Here is a 21841-nt window from a genome sequence, read left to right as displayed (position 1 = left end):
ATAAATAAATAGTACTATATTCAAATATTATATATCTATGAGAATGAACAATAAAAAAAAACATAAATGAATATTACAAACATAATGTTGAATAAAAGAAAAAAAACAAAAGAAAATAGTTATTGCCTGATTTCATATACATAAAGTTCAAAAAAAGGCAAAATTAAACTATTTAGGAATTTATACGTAGGTGGTAAAACTATAAAGAAAAAAAGTAAATGTTTACTATAAAAGTCGGGATTACCAATGTGAGGGGGAGAGAGAGGTTAGTAATCAGAAAAGGAGGAGGGTTGTTGGCAATATTCTATTTCTAGGCCTGGGTAGTAGTTTCATGAATATCTTCCTTGTAACTATTTATTGAACTGCACACATAAGTTTTATGGACTTCTATAGATGTATAATATTGTGTGATGGGGACTTCCCTGGTGGTCCAGTGGCTAAGACTCCATGCTCCCAATGCAGGGGGCCTGGGTTCAATCCCTGGTCAGGGAACTAGATCCCACACACTGAAACTGAGATCTCGCACGTGGCAACGAAGATCCTGCATGCCACAACTAAGACTCGGCACAGCCAAATAAATAAATAAATTTAAAATATATATATATTGTGCAATAGGGGCTTCCCTGGTGGCACAGTGGTTAAGAATCCGCCTGCCAATGCAGGGGACACAGGTTCAAGCCCTGGTCCGGGAGAATCCCACATGCCTCGGAGCAACTAAGCCCGTGCACCACAACTACTGAGCCTGCGCTCTAGAGCTCATGTTCCGCAACAAGAGAAGCCACCGCGATGAGAAGCCCGTGCACCACAATGAAGAGTAGCCCCCGTGACTTCTCTGGTGGCGCAGTGGTTATGAATCCGCCTGCCAATTCAGGGGACACGGGTTCAAGCCCTGGTCCGGGAGGATCCCACATGCCTCGGAGCATCTAAGCCCGTGCGCCACAGCTACTGAGCCTGTGCTCTAGAGCCCACAAGCCACAACTACTGAGCATGCGTGCCACAACTACTGAAGCCCACAGCCTAGAGCCCATGCTCTGCAACAAGAGAAGCCACCGCAATGAGAAGCCCACGCACCGCAAGGAAGAGAAGCCCCCGCTCGCCGCAACTAGAGCAAGCCCGCACAGCAACAAGACCCAAAGCAGCCAAAAGATAAATTTAATTAATTAATTAATTAATAGTTGTTTTTAAAAAAGAGTAGCCCCCACTCGCCGCAACTAGAGAAAGCCTGCGCGCAGCAATGCAGACCCAATGCAGTCCAAAAATAAATAAATTTAAAAAATATTGTGCAATAGTAAAAGATTTGTTAAAGGTACAGAGCAAAACAATATGTATAGTATAAGCTCATTTTTTTTAAAGTAAACTATTATGTTTACCTACAAAAAGATATGGAGAACAAACTATTATGTATAAAATAAATAAGTTTTATTTTAATTTTTCCACTAGATGAGTCTTACTTTTAACATTTTAAAAGCTCTCATAAAAATTAAATTTAAAAAATGCATTAACAGTAGTCTCCCCCTTTTGTTTTCAACCTAGGACACTAAAGACACCACAAGAAGCCAACCAAGCCCTCCAGAGCCTGCCAGCAATTTCTCAGCTGGCAAGCTTTGCTCTGCCCTTACAGGAGCTATGAGAGCCCACCCTCCTGATGAAACATTCTCAGTCAACAAGGCAGTGAGCGCACCTTAAGATGCTCTTCTCCCACCTCAAGCTCCCTATCCCTGTCTCTACTCCCTAAACCATTCTAGTGTTCTCAAAAAAAAGCATTATCACCAAAATTATTGCTCCCTCTAATGCCTTCTCCTGACGGTCTTTTCCTGTGCCCTCTACCTACCCAGGCTTAAGCTTACTTACCTGAAAGAAACCAGGAAATCCAGGTTTCCTAGCTGGCACCACCTGACCTTAAATACAACCAGGCAAGTAGCAAACATAAGTCAATTAATATACCTAAATCTAATAGAGCAAAATCATTTTGTTTCAAAGGGGTCCGGAAATTCACGTTCAACCCAGTCGACCCATTTTACCCTGTAAATTCTAAACTTAATCCAGATTCTACACACACCTCTCCCCAACACCACCCTCAATCTTTCTCCACTGCCCAACCTGTTATTCCTTTACTCATTCAACAAACCCTTCTGAGCTAAGAGCTAGGTGGGGCAAAGAAAGGAGTTAAAGCAATGAATCAGACATTGTCTTAGTAAAGATAATATAGATTAAAAAAAAACCTGACACAATTTCCTAGCAGGTAAAATGCTTCCAGTATGTATGATTATCATCATCATCATCATCATCACCATCATCATCATCATCATCAATGGTCATCTGACTCTGTAACTTTCCAATCTACTACAGAATACATATATGCAGAAGCAGAGTTGAAAGCTAGAGACATGGTGTGGTCCTGAAAAGGGCTTCAAGTGAAAAAATGAGAGGGTGCCTTTTTTTTAACATGGGAGTAAAATGATCAGAACGATAATATAAGGAAATAAAATGGCAACCATTTGAAAGAATGAATAAAGAGGAAAACATTAAAACAGTGTAGATCCGGGGAATTCCCCGGCGGTCCAGTAGTTAGGACTCAGCACTCTCACTGCTGTGGCCCTGGATTCAATCCCTGGTTGGGGAACTAAGATCCCGCAAACCGCAGCAGCCAAAAAAAAAAAAAAAAAATGTGTAGATCCTGCCTCCCCCTCTGACCATTTCCTCAAACATCAGAAGGGGAGAAAAGAAAAGAAACACCAAGCCAGAATCTGGCTTCTATCATCCAGGTTGAACAGAGGACTAAGTTGGGATGCTGGCCTTATGAGGAGCAGCATTTTAACTGAGTGGTGAGTTGGGCGGGGTCCTAGTTATGACACAACAGGGCAAGCCCCTCCCCTCTGATAGGAGAGTGTGCTGGGCACACAGCCTCCTCCTGTTCCCAATCCTCCTCTGAAAGCAGGAGGAACAGAGCACATCACTTGGCACAGGAGTAGGGGGCCACTTGCCAACTGCCTTAAAAAAGGAAGAGCAGGGATGCCAGGATGAAGGAGTGGAACCCAAAGGGAGGAGCCATCATGGGCAATCAGTGAGGGATCTGTGACAAAGGAGGCCTGTGGGGGCCGAGAAGGATGAAGCCTGGGAGATCAACATCTCCCTTCCGGGAAATAACAACAATGGAGCCAGGTTCTAAGTTAGATTCTAGGCCTGACTGGGAACCTGAGCCACACCAGACACCCATCACCCAGTCAGAGTCTGGGCCAGAAAAGACACCCACAGCTCAGCCAGCATCTAAGGTTCAGCAGGGACCCGATACCCAACAGAAGCACACTGCACAGCAAAGACCCCTTGCCCAACATGAAGCTGAATCCCAGCAGGAACCTCCAGCACAGCAAAAATCTGCTTTGCAGCAGGAATTTCTTGCCCCACAGGAGCCTGCACCACAGCAGTCACCTCCCATCCAAAGGGTGCCCTTCAGGAAACAGGAAGCTGCCTCACAGCACAGACCTGGGCCAGGAAAAGATTCTAGAACTCAACAGGAGCCGGAATTGAGAGAGGGAGCTGGAGCCCAGGTAGGACCTGGACCCCAAAATGGACCACCTGCCCAGACGGAACTGGTGTCCCAAGAGAGAAGGCGACAGTCAGACCCTACAGCCCAGCACGCAGCTCCAGCCCAGGGAGCCAAATCCCAAGAGGGATCTTTGGCTGAGTGGCAATTTCTGTCAAAACCAAACGAACCATCCATACAGCAACCGGCCTCAGAACATAAGACATTTCTTGAATGGGTCACAGATTCAGGCCCAGAATCAGATTTGGGGTTCATGTTAGAGACCAATTTGCCAGCCAAGAGGGGTGGAACAGTGGCCCAGGGAATGAAGCTGGTCTCCAAGGGGAAACCTGGTTATGAAGTGATGTCAGGATTTGGTGGGACGTCATTACCCAGTAAGAAAACCAGCAGCCAGAACCCCAGACACTACCGGAACCCAGGTAAGTTGAGCTTGGAGGAAGGGGGCCTCCCAGGGATGGTCATTCATTTGGTCAGGAAGAACTTAGACCTGCCAGAATGTCAGGTGAGCTCAGGTGACCCCGCAACAGTCCCGGCAGACACTGATCAACAGCCCCATTTGACGGAGGAGGAAGCTGAGCCCTAGAGAAGAGAGGGATCCTGCAGGAGGCTGGGCAGTTAGGGGCTGGCCAAGCCAGGATCCCCATCTAGCCTCTGACTCCTTCCCCTGCTCCAGGCTGCCTCCCCGCGGGGATCTGGGGGAACTCGAACAGAAACTAAAAAAGGCCCTGGGCGAGGGCCCCGTACTCATCCCTTGGGCCCCCAACTCCGAGCACCGCTCTGGGGCGGGCACCAAGTGGGCCACCGCGGCACCCTGCTGAACGTGGACCCTTACCCTCGCCGAGTGTCCACGCAGGCCAGGCCGAAAACCGGGCAGGAGCGACCCTTGAGCTCTCTGGGTTGTCCAGTGGGCAGGAAGACACTCGTCCCCAGGGAGTCCCAGGCCCGACGGGCCCATGGCCTCGTGGGTTGTGATCTCAGGAAGGGGGCGCCTGGGAGAGGCGCTGGGGCTCCGTCCCAGGCGAGGTCGGCGCTGACGGGAGGGAGAGCTGGGGGAGCGGCGTGGGCGGGTCGTGGGCACAAGACTCCGCTGGCGGCAGCATCCCCGCCCCTCCTCCGAAGCCGGCCATGGTGCCCCCGGGGAGCAGGCTCGGGCCCTGAGCTCCTTCTCTGCGCTCAGAAGCCCTGCCCTGCACAAGGGGGGCCCGCAAGTTCTCTCCGGGGAACGTGGGGAGACTCGGTGAAACAGCCAGAGGGGGGGAAACAAGGCGGCCCCAATCCGGAAGCTGAGGGCGCTGTGAGGACGGTTAGTCCGAAGGCTGGTAATGGGGATCTCAGCCCAGAGGCCTGTGTCCCCCGGAAGGGCTGGGCCGCCTCTCTCAGGACTGAGGAGAAGAGGGTCATCGGTGTCTCTCAGTGCCACGGCTGCTCGTGTGCTTTGGGAGGGCGGGGAGGAGGGACGGGATGGTGCTTCTGGTGCTAAACAGCGGTTTCCCTGGGCCTCCCGAACCCAGTCTCAAGGTACGCCTTCACCACAGCGCCGCCACAGACAAAGCCGCCTCTCCGGGACCCTCAGAAAGACAATTGAGTGTGTGCGCACGCGCGAGCCTCGAGCCTCCTCTGTTTCCCGCCTTTTCCCAGGTTCGCGCAGTTCCCGCGTTCGCCTCTCCTCCCTGCGGGCCAGTGCACGGCTTGGAGCTAGTGCGCAGGCGCCGAGCACTCTACAACCCCCTCCCTTCCATTCTCGCGGGCAGGGACAGGGCAGAGAGGAGAATCCCAAGAAACGGAGCAATAGGAGAACTAAAAGACAGAGGACAGGGGGGAAAGGCGGGGCTTCCTCCTCCAAAGGCTCCCTGGCAGAGCCACGCCTCCTGCACTGCAGTCCCGCCTCGGCTTTGAATTGCCCGAGGACCTGGCCCGCTCCCCGCCGCTAGGCGGAGGATAAGTGGCACCCGGCTCACCTCTCGGCGGGCAGACCCGGTGCGTTCTAGACAATCCCTACGTGGGAAGGTGAGTGGGAAGACAAGGATGACAGCCAACACGTGACAACATCGGGGCTTCCTTGCTGGGGTGACCCCCGTGGGACTCCCCACTAGTTCTGACCGAATACGCTTTTAGCCGCCTCCAGGGATGCTTTTTTGTTGGTCGCGGGCCCTTTAATGCGTGCGAGGAGGCGGGGCCAGGTTGTAGGCACTAGCGGTGGTGGGCGGGACCCGACCGTGGAGGGCGGCTCTCCTTGCTCAGAGGGCGGGACCCAGAGAGAAGCAAGTCCAAGATTGGGTGGTGTGGGGGCCCGACGGTGGTACGTAGCGAGGATTGATCCTCGGGGCGGTGACTGGCGGCTGGAATTGGCCCAGGTGGGTGGAATTGGCCCCGGGGCCCGGACCGCGGAAAATTGATGGAGTTGGCCAGGGAAATGCGGTTCCCGGTGGCCGCTGGGGCTCCGGGCTCGAAGAAGGTTCAAGAGGGGTCCAAAAGTCAAAGGCGCGGGCGGTGGCGAAAAGGCAAAGCCAAAGGTGAGTGGGAGGAGGCCGGAAGGAACCTTAGACATCCTGTGGGAAACTGGGGACTGAATGGACTGACCTCCTGCCACAAGAAGTGGGGGGGCCCGTGGACTGTCTCATTGCTGCCCTGCGGGGCGGGGGTGCGGGGATAATTCACTGTGAGAAGCGGGTGATGTGAGAGGGAAATATCATCTCCAGCATAGAAACTCTCGGACGCCCCAGTACCGTCTTGGGAGTAGAGTCCAGAATGTTAGTGTCCCGAACCAGGGTTCCCGCTCTAGCTCCGTATTCGCTGTGTGACCGTGGCAGCTCTTGCCTTGTGATTTCAACGTGGGAGATGGTTCAAACGCCGATTTTCAGGTCTCTGACACTCTTGAGACGGTAATGGAGAAGAGATTTAGAAGCTGTGGCCCAAAGAGGAAGTTTAGGGGTGAGTCAGGTAGGAGGAAGGGGTGCCCTATAGTGGGGAATGCCTGGAGGAGGGGTGCAGTACAGCTTCAGACTGTCCTGTCCCACCATCCTTCATTCAATCCGATCATCCATTCGTTGTCAGTCCGCCTGCCTCAGCCTGGCTGCCCTAGGACATAAATTCCTGACTCCTACTCCTAGGACTAAGGGGCCCTGGGTTGGCTTTGGACAGCCTAACCTTCACTTGGGAGAAGGAAGTGCTGTCACCTGGGTTCCCTAGGGGGTCACATTATTTACAGGTCTCAGCGGGCTGGAGAAACACTGACAGACCAACAGAGATGCTGCAAGCCTCGGGCAGAGGCACACATGAAGTCCTTGCTGGATTAGGAGTATGTGTCAGTCCAAGTGAGGACCTATGGGAATTTCCTGAGCAGGAAAGAAACTGACATAGCCCCCGGGCCCAGAGACCCCCAGACTCATCATCCTCCCTGCCATAGACATCATCATTAGCCAAGGATAGAACTGGAGTTGGCTCCAGACGCACACAGGAAGGCTCAGACAGGCTCAGAGCTCAGACTCTCTTTATCCTGAGAGCAAGGGTGGAGGTGTTGAAGGGTTGGGAGTGTGTGACCAGATTTAAGTTTTAGAAAAATCTTCTGGCTGCTATGTGGAAAAGACATGGAGGGGGCAAAAACAGAGACACAGAAAGAGTTGTTACAGTCATCTAGAGAAAGGGGCAGTGGAGGTGGGAGAAGGGCCAGGTTCCAGTGCTTTCTAGGGGAGGCAGGGGGAACAGGACTTCATGATGGATTGGATGGGACTGGGAGGTGGCCATGCTGATGCCCTGGGTTCGAACTGGAGCAAATGGGAAGAGATGGGTACCATACACACACACACACACACACACACACACACACACACACACACACACAAAAGATATACGTCCATACACATACAAACACATGGCCACACAATCTCACAGGCCAAGAGAAATAGAGACACAGAAACCCTCACAGGCTGAGCAACACAGATAGGCCGTGACACATGCATACAAATATGCTTGCAGACATACTGAGCAACGAAAACACACAGACTGAGAAAAAATGTGGACACACTCACCCACAAACACAGGCCGGGACCAATGCTAGGCATGACAGGAACCTACATATGTATGTACCTCCATGTGAACCTCAAAGACATACTCACACCTGCCCACCCAGAAAGCACAGAGCTGAGACATGACAGAAGGAGCAACACGGATACACACAGAAACACAGCAGAGAAGCTGTGCCATCCTTGCTGGCTCGGTGACCCTGGGCGGTATGTCACCTCTCTGCATCTCAGTTTTCTCATCTGCCAAAATGGGTCATGATGGTTCCTACCTCACGGGTTGTGGAAAGGATGAAACAAGTTACCTGGCCTAAAGCACAGAAAGAGGGCAGTGCCTGGCACACAGCTGTCTTAGAGCAGTGTCTGCTCTTTCGTGCCGACACAGTCAGGGACAGAGCCACGGCCACTGCCCCCTCGCCTGCATCTGCCCCCAGGCCTCTCCCCTTCAGAAGGCCTTGCCCCTCCCAGGCCCCATACCTGGCCCTTCCTCCATCTTCCCCTCACTTACTTCCCTACCACCCTTCTCTCTCCTGCTCAGTCCCCAGGGATCAAAATCCAGGCCGGGTCCAGTTGTCCTGTGACCGTTTAGGGCAAAGGGCTAGTGCCCAGGCTGCAGGACCCTCACCCTTCCCTCTGCCCCAGTCCTCACCCAAGGCCCTGATGGCCTGCCCCTGCCCCAGTGCCCTCTGCCTCAGATTCTTGGCAAGCCTCTGGCAACCTCAGCATCCCACCCTCCCTGCTCCATCCGGCCCAGCCCCCAGGGAGCCGCCTGGAACAGGGCAAAGGGCAGCGCCTGGGATCCAGCCTCTTCCTCACTGCTTTGTGCAGGTTACTTCTTCTGTCCAGATCTCCTGTGCCCTCATGTTCGATAAGGAGCCCTACCCCAGAGACAGGAAGTAAATGACAGCTGCTTTATAAAATGGGAAACCGCAGCCATGCAATAAATACCACGCTAGCCCTGTGCCGGGCATGAGCAAGGGATGGGGGTACAGCAGTGAACAAAACAAAGTCCCTGCCCATAGGGAGCCTATAATCTAGTGTCAGACACAGAAGGCAAACAGCACAAGCAGTAAATTGTACAGTATGTTAGATGGAAAAATGACCCGATACACATCTCAGTGAGGCTGAGTGAGAACCACAAAGCAAACCACGAGCAGAAATGCCGCCGTGGGGTCCTGCTTACGAAGATCATTTCCAGCCCTCAGTGGGCAGGATGGCCAAGTGCAGTTTCCAGATGAGGAGAGCAAGCTCATCTAGGATCACCTGGCCAGTGGCTTAGGCCGGTGTTCTGTCGTCACAGCCACCAAGCTCAGAGCTGCCTCCAGAGGCCTCTGTCTGTCCATCCGTTTGTTTGTCCTGGGAGGGGTGGGCCTGTCCCAAACTCCCATCCAGTCCCTCCTGCCCCCACTCTGTCTCTTCCCTTTCCTTCCTTCTTCAAATATTTGCTGAGCACTTGCTATGTGCTAGACCCCATGATGGACCCTGGGGCCATCCCGTGCCCCCATGGGGATGATATCCCAGGCAGAGTGACAGGGGAGGATTCAGCTACAGCCAAGCACATGACACTGAGGCCTCTCATTTGCACAGGCCTCTTCCAAGACCCTGTACCTAATATCATACTTGTGGTTTTCTATTCTTTTTCCTAAAGAGCCCCACCTCCACTTGTAAAAGCGTCACAGCTCCATGAAGCCTGGTTCTGCCCCTGGGGGGACACAAACAACAAACATGGAAACAAATAAATGGAAAACTGCAAATATGTAAAATTCTAGGAAGAAGAACAGCTTAAAGATGATGGCAGAAAGCAGTGGTAGGGGGTGCATCTTAGATGGGGAGAAGCAGTTAGGGAACGCCCTCCTGGAGGAGGTGAGAAGCTGAGTCCTGAGGGTGAGAAAGAGCTGGCCAGGCAAGGAGCACGTGGCATAACGAAGGTGAAGTGTGTCTGAGCTTCAGTTTCCCATGTGTGAGGTGGGAATGACAGTCACAGCAGGATGGGCTGGAAGGGTAAGTGGCAGGTGCAGGGTGCCCAGGGTGGGAACACCACACGGCAGGACCTGTAGCTTGGGTCCCTAGCTGAGCTTGGCACTGCCCTTAATCAGCTGTTGTCCTCCTGGGAGGGACAGGCAAGGCTGGCTGCCTTCTCTCTCCCCACCAGCTGGGGCCAGCTGTGCCACGGCCAGTCTGGGGGCAGGAGCTGCTATCAGTCATGGTGCTTTTGCTCCCTGAATCCACCCTGGGGAGAAGGAGGGCAGCCAGGCTGGGTGAGAGGGCACACTTTGTTCAGGACTAGGGTGAGACTTCTGGGTCTAAGGGAGGAGGGGACAGGGGAACTGCATGCCTCAGTTTCTAACTGTTGAGGGGACTAGGGGTCTGGACTCCTGGGACTGAGCGAAGAGGGCCTTGGTGGCCCAAACTCCAGGGTTCAAAGCCAGAGGAGGAGCCTGGGAGTCGGGCCCCAGGCTCTGTTTACAGCACTGGGCTCTCACTGTCCTTTCTGGGTGGGAGGTGGAGCTGGTGGCCACACCCCGGGCAGGCTGGGCCCCTCCCCGGGATTATCACCCCAGGCTGCAACTGGCACTAGCCACAGTCAGCAGTCCCAGCCCTGGGGAGCTCTGAAGAGGCCTGGGAGGGGTGAGTTCACTGCCAGCTGACAGACAGGAGTAGCTGCTGCCAAACCCCAGGGCCTAGAAGGGAAAAGAGACACCTTTTTCTGGGGGATCAGGGGACCCTCGACTTGGGAGTCAGGCAAGGTGCTGGATGGGCTTCAGGAGGGAAGAGTATCTGAAGCAGAGGGCAGCATCCCCGCCAAGGGGCGCAAGAACAGCTTGTCCAGGACCTGGGTGACAGGACAGGGATCCCGAAGGGAAGACTAACCGGGGACCCTGAAGTGTGGGGAGTCAGGCCTAGTCCAGGGCAAGTTTTTGAGGGCCAGAGCTAGAGGCCCAGTCTCCAGAGCCCTGGGACGGAGACCAGCAAAAGTAACGGCTCTGGCCCCAGAGATCTGGGTCTGACTTCTGCTCTGCCGCTTTCAATGCAACTTTCATCTCCTTACTTAACACCTCTGAGCCTCAAGTTTCCTCTCTTGTAAGATGGGAATGCTCCTAATAACAGCTGAAACATGAACCGAGGCAGTCTGGGCCTCAGAGGGTTAGTGAGAACCTAAAGGAGCAAACAGAGAAAGCTCTTAGCACAGAGTCTGATGCAGAGTGAGTTCAAGGTTAATGGCAGGGATGAATGCCATCCTAGGCAGGGAGCAGGGCCGGCCCGTGCAAGCTAAGCCAGGCCTGAAGGCCAGGGACCCAGCTGGGGGAGGAGTGGAACCAAGGTTTGGGGACCCCCAGAGAAGATTGGAGGGGATTCCACAGCCAGACTGGAGGGACCAGGAGGGGGCAGGAGTGACCCCTCAGCTGTACGTAAGGCTAGAAATATGAACTCCTGGGTTCAGGAAGAGAATTGGGCTTGGGACCAGGGTCCTGGAACACCACCAGGTGGATGGGAATCGGTGGGTTGAGGGCTGAACTCTCCCAAATATTGCAGAAGGCAAGGGCCTGTGGGCGACCCCTGGGACCTGAGAAGGAGGTAGGATGGGGGCTTGAACTCCTGGTCCTGAGAGAGGGGACCAACAGGGGGTCCAGACTGCTCAGAACCTAGAGGGAGTCCTGGGCCCCGGGAGAGTAAATGGAGACAGATGCCTGAACTTGGGTCCCTAGAAGGGAGAAAGGGTTACATAGACTCCTGGGCTGTAGGACAGATTCTGGAGCTAAGGAATCAATCAGTGTCCCAAATAAGAGAGGACAGGGACTCCTGGGGCCTGAAGAAGAGGGTTCTGGGGCCTGGACTCCTGGGTCTTAGGATGGTGGGGACTGAGGGATCAAACTTGGCTCTTGAGGAGGGAGAAGGTGGGTACCTGGACTCATGGGTCCCAAGGAAGGAAGGAACTGGAGCCCTAGACTCCATCCTTCGGTCTGAAGGAGGGGCTGTGGTCTGACGTGAGTCTGCGGGAGGAGGGGGTAGAGCCTGGACTCCTGGACGCCAGGGCCCAGCTGATCCAGCCCTGCCTTAATGTGCCTCCCGACCTGCCCGCAGCCTCACGGCTCTCGCACAGCATGGACCTGCGCACAATGACACAGTCGCTGGTGACCCTGGCAGAGGACAACATGGCCTTCTTCTCCAGCCAGGGCCCTGGGGAGACAGCACGGCGGCTGTCAGGCGTCTTTGCAGGTGTTCGGGAACAGGCACTGGGGCTGGAGCCAACCCTGGGCCGCCTGCTGAGCGTGGCACACCTCTTTGACCTGGACGCAGAGACGCCGGCCAACGGGTACCGCAGCCTGGTGCACACAGCCCGCTGCTGCCTGGGGCACCTGCTGCACAAGTCCCGCTACGTGGCCTCTAACCGCCGCAGCATCTTCTTCCGTACCAGCCACAACCTGGCCGAACTTGAGGCCTACCTGGCCGCTCTCACCCAGCTCCGTGCTCTGGCCTACTACGCTCAGCACCTGCTGGCCACCAACCAGCCCGGGAGGCTCTTCTTCGAGGGTGATGAGAGGTTCATTGCCGACTTCCTGCACGAGTACGTCACTCTGCACAAGGGCTGCTTCTACGGCCGCTGCCTGGGCTTCCAGGTGAGCCCCCTGCCCTGCCCCTCCGGGCCCATGGTGAAGGCACACGGTGGGCCCCAACCAGGCCCAGTAGCATAGTAGAGGAACCACAATGGTCTGTGTTACTGGATTCAGCAAACAGCAGATGCAGGAAGGGGAAGCCGTCTGGGGCTCAGACAGCACTGCACGAAGGGTCTCAAACTTGTGGCCCTTTGGCCGAATCTACCGTGGAGGAAGAAATCTTTAACTTGCATGGCTTCTTGCACCAGGATCTCCACTGCTCCCTATCGTCCTACACTCAGGAGATTCATTCACTCTTTTTTTTTTTTTTTTTTTAAATTTTATTTATTTATTTATGGCTGTGTTGGGTCTTCGCTTCTGTGCGAGGGCTTTCTCTAATTGCGGCAAGCTGGGGCCACTCTTCATCGCGGTGCGCGGGTCCCTCACTATCGCGGCCTCTCTTGTTGCGGAGCACAGGCTCCAGACGCGCAAGCTCGGTAGTTGTGGCTCACGGGCCTAGTTGCTCCGCGGCATGTGGGATCTTCCCGGACCAGGGCTCGAACCCGTGTCCCCTGCATTGGCAGGCAGACTCCCAACCACTGCGCCACCAGGGAAGCCCCATTCACTCTTTTATGTGACCTGTCTGGCACCTGAATTCATTGGAGACCCTCTAGGAGAGTAGCCAGTACTGTTCTCAAGGCCAGTTTGTAAGAGCACGTCCCACTTAGTCATCCCCACCGAAGGCCTGGCAGGCAGGGAGGAAAGGTGCCAGCCCCATTTTACAGAAGTTCAAGGGGAGGGGCCCCAAGCTTCTCAACTGGACCCACGTCAGCCTGGGCATATCGACTCACCTAAGGCACAGTAGAATCCAGATGTTCAGGTTTCAGGGAGAGCCAGGGAGCATATCCAAGTTGGTGGCAGTGAGGAAGACCTGGTTGTGGCCCCTCTCCTCCCTGAACCGGGGCCCTGACCCCCAGCTGCAGGCCTTCTCCTGTCCTCTGCCCACCCCAAACCACCCTCAGGGAGACACAGCTTATCTCAGAACTGACAGGGAAGCAGCCCTGAGGCCTTTGGACTCACAGGAAGAGTATTTCGGGGACTCAGAATTGGGAAGCACTTGGAGCACCAGGCGCAGAGCCAAGGCCCAACTTGCCCCCATCTGGGGTCAGTGCTGGGTCCACAGTCCCCAGCCACATCTGGGACCCCCAACAGGAGTATATGGAGCTGTGTAACCCTGTACCCCTTCAGACCCTCTCTGGGCCTCCCCCAGCCTCAGTGTAGCTGAGCTTGGCAGTCTCAGCCTCTTCCCACCACACCCCACCTTTCTCTGCTTCCACACGGGGCAGCCCGTCCTCACCAATCCAGCCTGGGCTTTCCCGGGAACTTCCCCTCGCCCAAGCTGAACCCACAAATACTGATCGGCCCAGCTGGGCCAGCCTGCTCCTCCCTGTGACCCGGCCGTCCCCTCGAGGCTCGGGAGTGAGAACCCAGGGCCACCTGAGCCCGGCTGTGCTCTCTGGCCCACTGGGCCCCCGGCCAGGGGCAGGGCCATGCCTGACAGCTCCTCTCTGAGGGCCCAGCTGTGCCATGTTGCAGGACAGCCTGCCCCTGTAAAATGCCAGCCCCAGGGGGCAGAGGCCCTCTCTGTCTAGGTCTCGTTCAGCCCCTGCTCCAGCCCAGTGCCTAGCACGCAGTAGGACCCAGGCCAGTATTTGCTGAATGAACAGAAGAACCCTGCTGGCCCCTTGCCCAGCCTTCTGTGGCTTTCTTTTTCCTCTGATCTGGTCTCTCTATTGTCCTTTCTTAGCTGCCTGGCTCCTCTCAGAAGCTGGGTCTCCCCATCTGACTCTTTCTGCCTCAGGATCTTGGGCCCTGTCTCTGACCTTTCCCATTTCTGTCTCCCTGCTGCCCCTTAACTGGCCCCCACTGCCTGCGTCACCTCATCTCTGTCCTCGCTGAGTTTCAGGGATCCCTGCATCATCCTTCTCCCAGCTCACCACCCTCTATGGCTCCATCCACATCTAGAACAAATCCAAATCCTCAGGCTCCACGTGAGCCGCCTTTGCTTCTCTGATCTCAGCCCCTATCCCCTCCCCTGGCTCACTCTGCTCCCGCCACACACATCATCACACCAAGCACAGAGCCACCTCAGAGCCTTTGCATGTGTCCCGCCCCCTGCAGGGAACAGCCTTCCCTCGCTTCATTCCCATCCCTCCTCAAGTCCCCTCCTGGAGACCCGTATGAGGAGTCAGACCCCTAATCATCAGTCTGTCCCCTCCACCTGCCGTCTTTTCAAACATCGATCGTTACTTCACATTATATGGCACGCCTTTATTTGAGTATTCTCTGTCTTTTCGACAACATCAGCTCCGTGAAGGCGCCTAGAGCAGTGCCTGGCACGCAGCCAGAGCTCACTAAATATTTGCTGAATGACCACATCTACCCCCCATGTCTCTGCCCCACCCCACTCCTGCCCACCCCTGGTCCCTGACTTGGAGGCATGTCTCCACAGTTCACGCCCGCCATCCGGCCATTCCTGCAGACCATCTCCATCGGGCTGGTGTCCTTCGGGGAGCACTACAAACGCAACGAGACGGGCCTGAGTGAGTCCCTGCAGGGACCTGCCTGCAGCCTCCCCTCCCCTCCTGTCCCTCCTCCGCACCGCTGCCCCAGCGAGGCTGCCAGGGGCTCCCTGACACCCCTCCTGACCCCCAGGTGTGACAGCCAGCTCCCTCTTCACCGGCGGCCGCTTTGCCATCGACCCAGAGCTGCGTGGGGCCGAGTTTGAGCGGATCGTACAGAACCTGGACGTGCACTTCTGGAAAGCCTTCTGGAATATCACAGAGATCCAGGTGCTATCGGTGAGCACGGGGCACGGTGAGGGCCCCAACCTGGTGCATGATAGGGAAACTGAGGCCCAGAGACACGTCCCGGGCCTCTGCAGTGTTCCAGGTCCAGGGATAGCACGGGAGGAAAAAGACTGGGGGTCGGGGGGGAGGTGTGAGGGGAACCCCTGCCAGCAGCCCCTCCCAGCGCGCCTTCTCTTCCCTCCCACCAGTCTCTAGCAAACATGGCATCAGCCACCGTGAGGGTAAGCCGCCTGCTCAGCCTGCCACCCACCGCCTTTGAAATGCCGCTGACTGCTGACCCCAAGGTCACGGTCACCATCTCACCCCCACTGGCCCACACAGGCCCCGGGCCCGTCCTCGTCAGGCTCATCTCCTATGACCTGCGTGAAGGACAGGTAGGGTCCCTGCCTCAGCCAGAACAGGTACAGAGCTGAGGAGCACGGGTGCACCTTCCCCAGACGTCCTCCCGCCTCTCACTGCCCACACCTGCCCCGACTCCTGTCTCTGAGCACATACCCTTGGTGGGGTGAGGCCCAGGAGGAGCACACCGGCCTGACCCACCTCCTCGTTCCTCACCCCCAGGACAGCGAGGAGCTCAGCAGGCTGGTGAGGTCCGAGGGCCCCAGGAGCCTGGAGCTGCGGTCACGGCCCCAGCAGGCACCCCGTTCCAGGTGCCTGGTGGTGCACATCCATGGCGGCGGCTTCGTGGCCCAGACCTCCAAATCCCACGAGCCTTACCTCAAGAGCTGGGCCCAGGAGCTGGGCGCCCCCATCCTCTCCATCGACTACTCCCTGGCCCCCGAGGCCCCCTTCCCCCGGGCGCTGGAGGAGTGCTTCTACGCCTACTGCTGGGCCGTCAAGCACTGTGCCCTCCTCGGTGAGCCTGAGCCCCTCACTGCCACCGGCTCCCCGGGCCCGCCCCGGCCTGCTGCAGGGGGAACGAGCCATTAGTTGCTCAGGCCTCAGTCTTGCACGCCCCGCCTCCCCTTCCATCTCCTGCCACCCGGCCCTCTGCCGCCTGTTCGCCCCGCTTGTCCCACCGGCCCACTCTTCCAGCTCCGCCGCAGTGCTCCCACCTTCCATCTCAACCACTTCCTCCTCCTGCCTCCGGCTTCCGCCCACTCTAGTCCCCCACCTCCCCATGGCCTCCGACCTTTCCTTCCCTCCTCCCGTTTCTCTACCCACTGCTGTCCTGTGCTGGCAGCCACCTGGCCTCGCTCCAGCCCATTCTCCCAGCTCCTCCGACCTCCCACTTCCCACAGCTTGGGAAGCACAGGATGAGGCCGTGCGTCAGGGCACAGGGCCCGTGGCCCTCGCGTGCAGTCAGCCTGAACCCTGGCTTCCATCTGCTGGCCTCGATGCCCCTCCCTCCTGAAATGTGCCCTTGCTCTCCCCTTTCCACCACCCTCCCTCCTTGCTTCTGACCTCCAGCCTCCCAAGCTTCCCAGAGCTTCCTGCTCTCCAGGCCTCTCCGTGTCCCAAGGCTGCCTTATCCTCTGACCGCTATCCCCCACATGGGTCCAAATCCCTGCCTTAGTTTTACCAGTGTCTAAAATTGCAATTGGCTAGACCCTGGGGTTGGGCCCCTGACGCCCGACCTCTGAGAGCCCAGTGCTCCTGGCCCAGAGCTCCAGTTCCTCCCTGCCAGGCTTGACCAAGCCCCCTCCAAACCAGGCTCAACGGGCGAGCGGATATGCCTCGCAGGAGACAGCGCAGGAGGGAACCTCTGCTTCACCGTGTCCCTTCGGGCAGCGGCCTACGGCGTGCGGCTGCCAGATGGCATCATGGCAGCCTACCCGGCCACAATGCTGCAGGCGACCGCCTCTCCTTCCCGCCTTCTGAGCCTCATGGACCCCCTGCTGCCCCTCAGCATACTCTCCAAGTGTGTCAGTGCCTATGCTGGTTAGTCCCACACCCACTCGACTGGGGCCCTGCGGGTGTTTGGATACCTGGGTCCTTTGGGGTCAGAGACTAGAGCCCTGTCTCGGTGGGTATGAAGGAGAGGGAATCTGAGACTCCTTGTTCCTGCTGAAGCCATCAGATATTCTGGGTCCCTGGGGGCACAGATGCCTGAGGTTCTGGGTGTTGAGACCGGGCCCAGAAAGAGAAGAGACCAACTCAGCCCCCCACGTACACTCCCAGGTGGGGAGACCGAGGACCACTCTGACTCGGGCCAGAAGGCGCTGGGCATGATGGGGCTGGTGCAGCGGGACACAGCCCTGCTCTTCCGAGACCTCCGCCTGGGCGCCTCCTCGTGGCTCAACTCCTTTCTGGAGCTGAGCGGGCATAAGTCCCACCCGAACTCGGTGCCCATAGCAGGTGAGTGATGCCCTTTCCTCACACACCCATCCAGCGTGGCCAGGAGGGACAGCCTGGCACACCAAAAGTCCTGGGGGAGGCAAGAGGCTGTGCCCTGGGCCCTCAGGGAAGCAGAGATCACCTTCCTGGCTCTGCCCCATATCTGTGCCAAGTCCCTACCACAAAGCCTTGATTGTCCACGACAGCCCACATCCTAGAAATTCCAGGACTCTGGTCCCCCGGGTCAACTCAGAATCCCAGGAACTGTAAGATTTAGCTTTCTAAACAGCCTCTCTCAGAAAGGCACCCTGGGGAATGACTCAGAAGGCCTGCCGAGGGTCCTGATTTTCAGTCCCAAGAAGCCCACCCAAATCCCTTGGGCCCTCGGTGGGAGTCCAACCCTCCTAAATTCTTTCCAGACTTTTAACAGAAGTGCATGGGGATATACCCCCTCCAGGGGCTGGCCCTGGCATGGGGAGATCAGAAGATTGGACAGACCTCAGGAAGGGGAGGAGATTCCCAGCCCTGGGTGGGTAGAAGGACCCTCAGGCAGCCAAAAATCACTTCCATCCAGGGATCCATTTTTTCCCACCATTTCCTAACATTTTAAGGATTTTAAAGCACAACCAATTCAAATCACTTTCAATAGTATTTTCTGGGTAATAGAAATTGCATGTTCAAAAGTAGATACATTAAAAAAAAAAATACCAGATACAGTTCCCACAGAATTTCCTGGTGGTCCAGTGGTTAGGACTCTGTGCTTTCACAGCCGAGGGCGCAGGTTCAATCCCTGGTCGGGGAAGTAGGATCCCGCAAGCCGCGGCCAAAAAAAAAGTAGATACAGTTTCTGTTATTCAGAAAAACATTCCAATTGAATGTGCTTTATTTTAAATTCAGTTTTTAATATTAGGATATTCCAATGGTTGCAAATAAATATACCCAAAAACAATTAAAAGAGATTTTGAATTTCAGGCACATGGACCATTGGGCATAAGCGGTTTCCTTGTAGGAGAAAGGTGACAAGAGCAAACCCTAGAGGCGCACACGCCAGTCTAGAGGCGCACACGCCAGTCTAGCTCCCTACTATACCAGGTACTGGCTGGTTGCTGGCTGACGTGGGCAGGTCACGGTATCTGTGAGCCTTGCTTTGCTCCTCTGTGAAATGGGTACAATAAGAATACCTGCCTCATAAAGTTGTTGTAAGGACTGCATACACCTATTTGTGCCAAGCACCCAGCACAATACCTGGCACACAGTAGGTGCTCCTTGAAGATGCTGGTCCCCTGACTGGTGCCCTGTGACTCTAGCCAACAGTTCTGTTCCAGTGACCCTCTGGGGCACAGGGCACCTTTGCAGTTATTTTCATATCGTCTTGCGTTTTGCCTTTATGGATTTATAAAGGCAAGTGGAAAAAAAACTGAAAAATGTAAGGTCCTGGCCCTAGTGGTAAGCAGCATGAGTCTGATAAAGTCAGTGGAGCTGAGGCCAAGGTGGGTATACCAGGCAGGCCTGAAGCATACCTTTAGCATCATTTGGGCACTTGCTTGTCTGGTCATTCAAAAGGAATGGATGGGGAATTTCCTGGGGATCCAGTGGTTAAGACTCCACGCTCCCAATGCTGGGGGCACGGGTTTGATCCCTGATCAGGGAACTAAGATCCCGCATGCCACCCAGCGTGGCCGAAAGAAACGAAACAAAGGGAAGAGATGAAGTGAACATGAAGGAACTTTTGGGAGCATATGTACGTGGCTAAAGATGTGGGATCTCTAGGAACCTGATATGTCCTCAAGATTCTTTTTAGCTCCCTGTGAACAGAGCCTCCTTTCAAGCCGTGTGGGCCTGCTGACTACTCCACTTTGATCCATTCATACCCTCTGTGTCAAGTGACAATAAAAAGTTGACTGGGCCTCGTGCTTGGGCCAGGGAGGCAGCTGGAACTGGGCACCTGGTAATAAAACATAAATATTGATATATTATGACCTCCCAGGGGTAGCACTACCTAATCCCAAATCTTATTATCCCACTGAGTTCTCACCACCTCCTATGAGGTAAGGGCTATTTTTATCCCCTTTGTACAGAGAAGGAAACAGGCTCCCAGAAGTAAACAAACACCCTCTATTAGCACACAGCTCCACCTCCAAGACCTGCGACTCCTTCCACCTCCCCCTTGGAGTTGCAGCCTGGGGCATCCTGGAGTTCCCCGCCCACCCCCAGGGAAGGAGTCTGGGGGAACACTCTAGGCCTCCACAGCCCTAGGGTGCAACTCCTCCACCGGCCACTGCTCTTCCCATGATCTTCCCGGCCAGCCAACCATACACACAGCCAACAGAGCCAGGCTTACCTGTGTCCCTGGCTGGCCCCCTAACCCTGCTCCTCTCGCAGAGCCGATGCGGTGCAGTGTGTCTGAAACAGCACTGGCCCAGCCTGAGGGCCCACTGGGAACAGACTCCCTCAAAGCCCTGACGCTGCATGACCTGAGCCTAAGGGGCAGCTCTGAGACACCGGACACCCCAGAGCTGTCACTGTCAGCGGAGGCACGTGGCCACTCCACACCCTCAGCCATCAACTTCTTACTTCGGCCTGAGGTTGCATCTGAAGAATCTGAGGCCGGGGCTGAGCTGAGCACCAAGGACGGAGTTCAAGGTGTGTGTGCTGCCTTCCCTGAGGGTTTCCACCCCAGGCGCTCCAGCCACGGTGCCAAACGGATGACCCCCTACTCGTCGCCCATCGTCAAGAATCCCTTCATGTCACCGCTGCTGGCACCTGACAGCATGCTGCAGACCCTGCCACCTGTGCACATCGTGGTGAGTGCCAGACAGGGAAGGTGGAGCTGGCAAGGAGCGAGGAGGGCGGGGCAATGGTGCACCTGGGGAAGGGAGCCCCCAGCGGGGGCAGAGTGGGGGGAATGGAGGAAGCCTGCCTAAGCCTGGCTGAAGAGGAGGGAAGGCCCGGCAACGGGTGGACTAAGGGAGTCTTGTTGAGTACCTGGGGCAGGCGCTGGGCTTGGAGAGTCGGGGAAGGGGAAAAGAGAGGGTGGGTCTCTGGGGGAAGGGAGAAGCTAGGCAGAGGCCAGTTAAACTCATTCTCCGACTCTCCGCCCCCCTCCCCATGTCTCCTGCCTCTATCCACCCCCATGGCCACGTATTTCCCCGCGTTCATCTACCCTGCCCCTGTGCCCCACCCCCGCCGTCCCGCAGGCGTGCGCGCTGGACCCCATGCTGGACGACTCAGTCATGTTCGCGCGGCGGCTGCGCAGCCTGGGCCAGCCCGTGACGCTGCGCGTGGTGGAGGACCTGCCGCACGGCTTCCTGAGCCTGGCGGCGCTGTGCCATGAGACGCGGCAGGCCGCCGCGCTGTGTGTGGAGCACATCCGCCTCGTCCTCAATCCGCCGGGCCCGCCGGTCTGAGCCGTGGAACGGAGCCAGGCCACGCGGGGAGAGGGGGGCTGCGAGGGGCGACACTAAAGGCCTCTTGTACCCATCTGCGCAGGGCTCCGTAGTGAATGCGCCTCGGAAAGGGCGGCGGGGACCCCTGCCCGCGGCTCCCGGCCCATCCGGAAGGGGGCGGGCTGTGCCTTAAATCGAGGGTGCGGCAAGGGTGGGGGCGGGGCGAGGGCCCCCGAAAGCTAAGACCCTGGCCTGCGGGAGGGGGGCGCCCACAAACCAGTCTCCGAGACAGCTGGACCTGCACTCCACCACTGCCTTCTGCTGCCGCGACCACCGCAGGGGCGGGGCCTGACCCTACTTTGCAGAAAGGTTTGCTTTGTTTGTATTTTGTAAATAAAAGTATTTAATTAGTTTGCCCTCTCGCAGATAGAGTGGGTGGGGGGGTCGCCCACCAGGGGGCAGCATCGGAAACCGAGAAACTTGGCCCCGGAGAGCAGAGGCTCAAGGTCTGGATCCTGAGGAAGGAGGGGTCTCCGGGCCTGGATTCTCTAGTGAGGAAGGACAGGACCGCCCCCTACTAACACAGACCCACCTCCCCCTCAGACCTAATTCAGGTACAGTGCCACAGGACTCTGGCTTCTCAGCTACTCCTCTCTACAAACCCAGCCCCAGGATACACCAGGAAAAGAAAACCCGAACTCCGTAGAGAACTGGGGCAAAGCTAACAGGAAACCAGAAACAAACTGGTCACCCAAAATACTGGAACCCAAGCTCTACCCAGCTGTGACAGTCACTCAGTCCCTCACCCTTTGTAGGCCCTAAGTTTGGAGCAGAGATTTCCATCCAGGGCCAGCCTTCAAGAAATTTCCGACCCTGGACTCAGGGAGGGTGTGGGGAGAGACCCAGACACAGGCTGTCGCAGTCCCCGCAGGCTCCATCTGTGGTAGTCAGGGAGTCCTTCACAGAGGAGGTGATCCAAGGATGAGCAAAAGTTTGCTAAGAAGAAGAAACACGCAACGTTGTGGGAGCCCACAGGCAGTGGTCAAGGCTTCTGCCTGGCCAGAAGTTCAGGTGCAAAGTGGGGAGTGGTCAGCAGCAGATCGTGAAGGGCCTGGAGTGCAATTTGGACTATAAATGAAGGGCAGTGGGA

The 21841-nt window shown here is 56.2% G+C and overlaps 1 protein-coding gene across 3 annotated transcripts; it reads left to right on the top strand.

Annotated features, from left to right (window-relative positions):
* Nucleotides 1-3152: 3152 nt before the first annotated feature.
* Nucleotides 3153-21106, top strand: LIPE (lipase E, hormone sensitive type). 3 transcript variants are annotated; one of them, XM_059904467.1, is made up of 10 exons: nucleotides 3153-3963; nucleotides 11647-12182; nucleotides 14671-14761; nucleotides 14874-15019; nucleotides 15217-15402; nucleotides 15590-15884; nucleotides 16682-16909; nucleotides 17150-17326; nucleotides 19688-20109; nucleotides 20503-21106. In XM_059904467.1, exons 1-10 carry the CDS (start codon nucleotides 3153-3155, stop codon nucleotides 20710-20712), a joined length of 3102 nt encoding a protein of 1033 aa, XP_059760450.1. In that variant the 3' UTR covers nucleotides 20713-21106. The 3 variants fall into 3 exon arrangements, with proteins under 3 accessions (XP_059760450.1, XP_059760451.1, XP_059760452.1); XM_059904468.1 differs by lacking the exon at nucleotides 3153-3963 and adding an exon at nucleotides 5865-6057; XM_059904469.1 differs by lacking the exon at nucleotides 3153-3963 and adding an exon at nucleotides 10138-10191.
* The last annotated feature ends 735 nt before the right edge of the window (nucleotides 21107-21841 follow it).

The sequence above is a fragment of the Balaenoptera ricei genome, chromosome 19 (genome assembly GCF_028023285.1).
Source record: "Balaenoptera ricei isolate mBalRic1 chromosome 19, mBalRic1.hap2, whole genome shotgun sequence".
Lineage (NCBI taxonomy): Eukaryota > Metazoa > Chordata > Mammalia > Artiodactyla > Balaenopteridae > Balaenoptera > Balaenoptera ricei.
The sequence above is the reverse complement of the archived record's forward strand: the minus strand, read 5'-3'. Positions and strand labels throughout refer to the sequence as shown.

Excerpts from the sequence above, each read along its gene's own strand:
- LIPE (XM_059904467.1), top strand. The coding sequence starts at position 3,153 with ATGGAGCCAGGTTCTAAGTTAGATTCTAGGCCTGACTGGGAACCTGAG. Across the intron at positions 15,885-16,681 it reads CAAGCACTGTGCCCTCCTCG|GCTCAACGGGCGAGCGGATA; the intron begins GTGAGCCTGAGC and ends CCTCCAAACCAG. Across the intron at positions 16,910-17,149 it reads GTGTGTCAGTGCCTATGCTG|GTGGGGAGACCGAGGACCAC; the intron begins GTTAGTCCCACA and ends GTACACTCCCAG.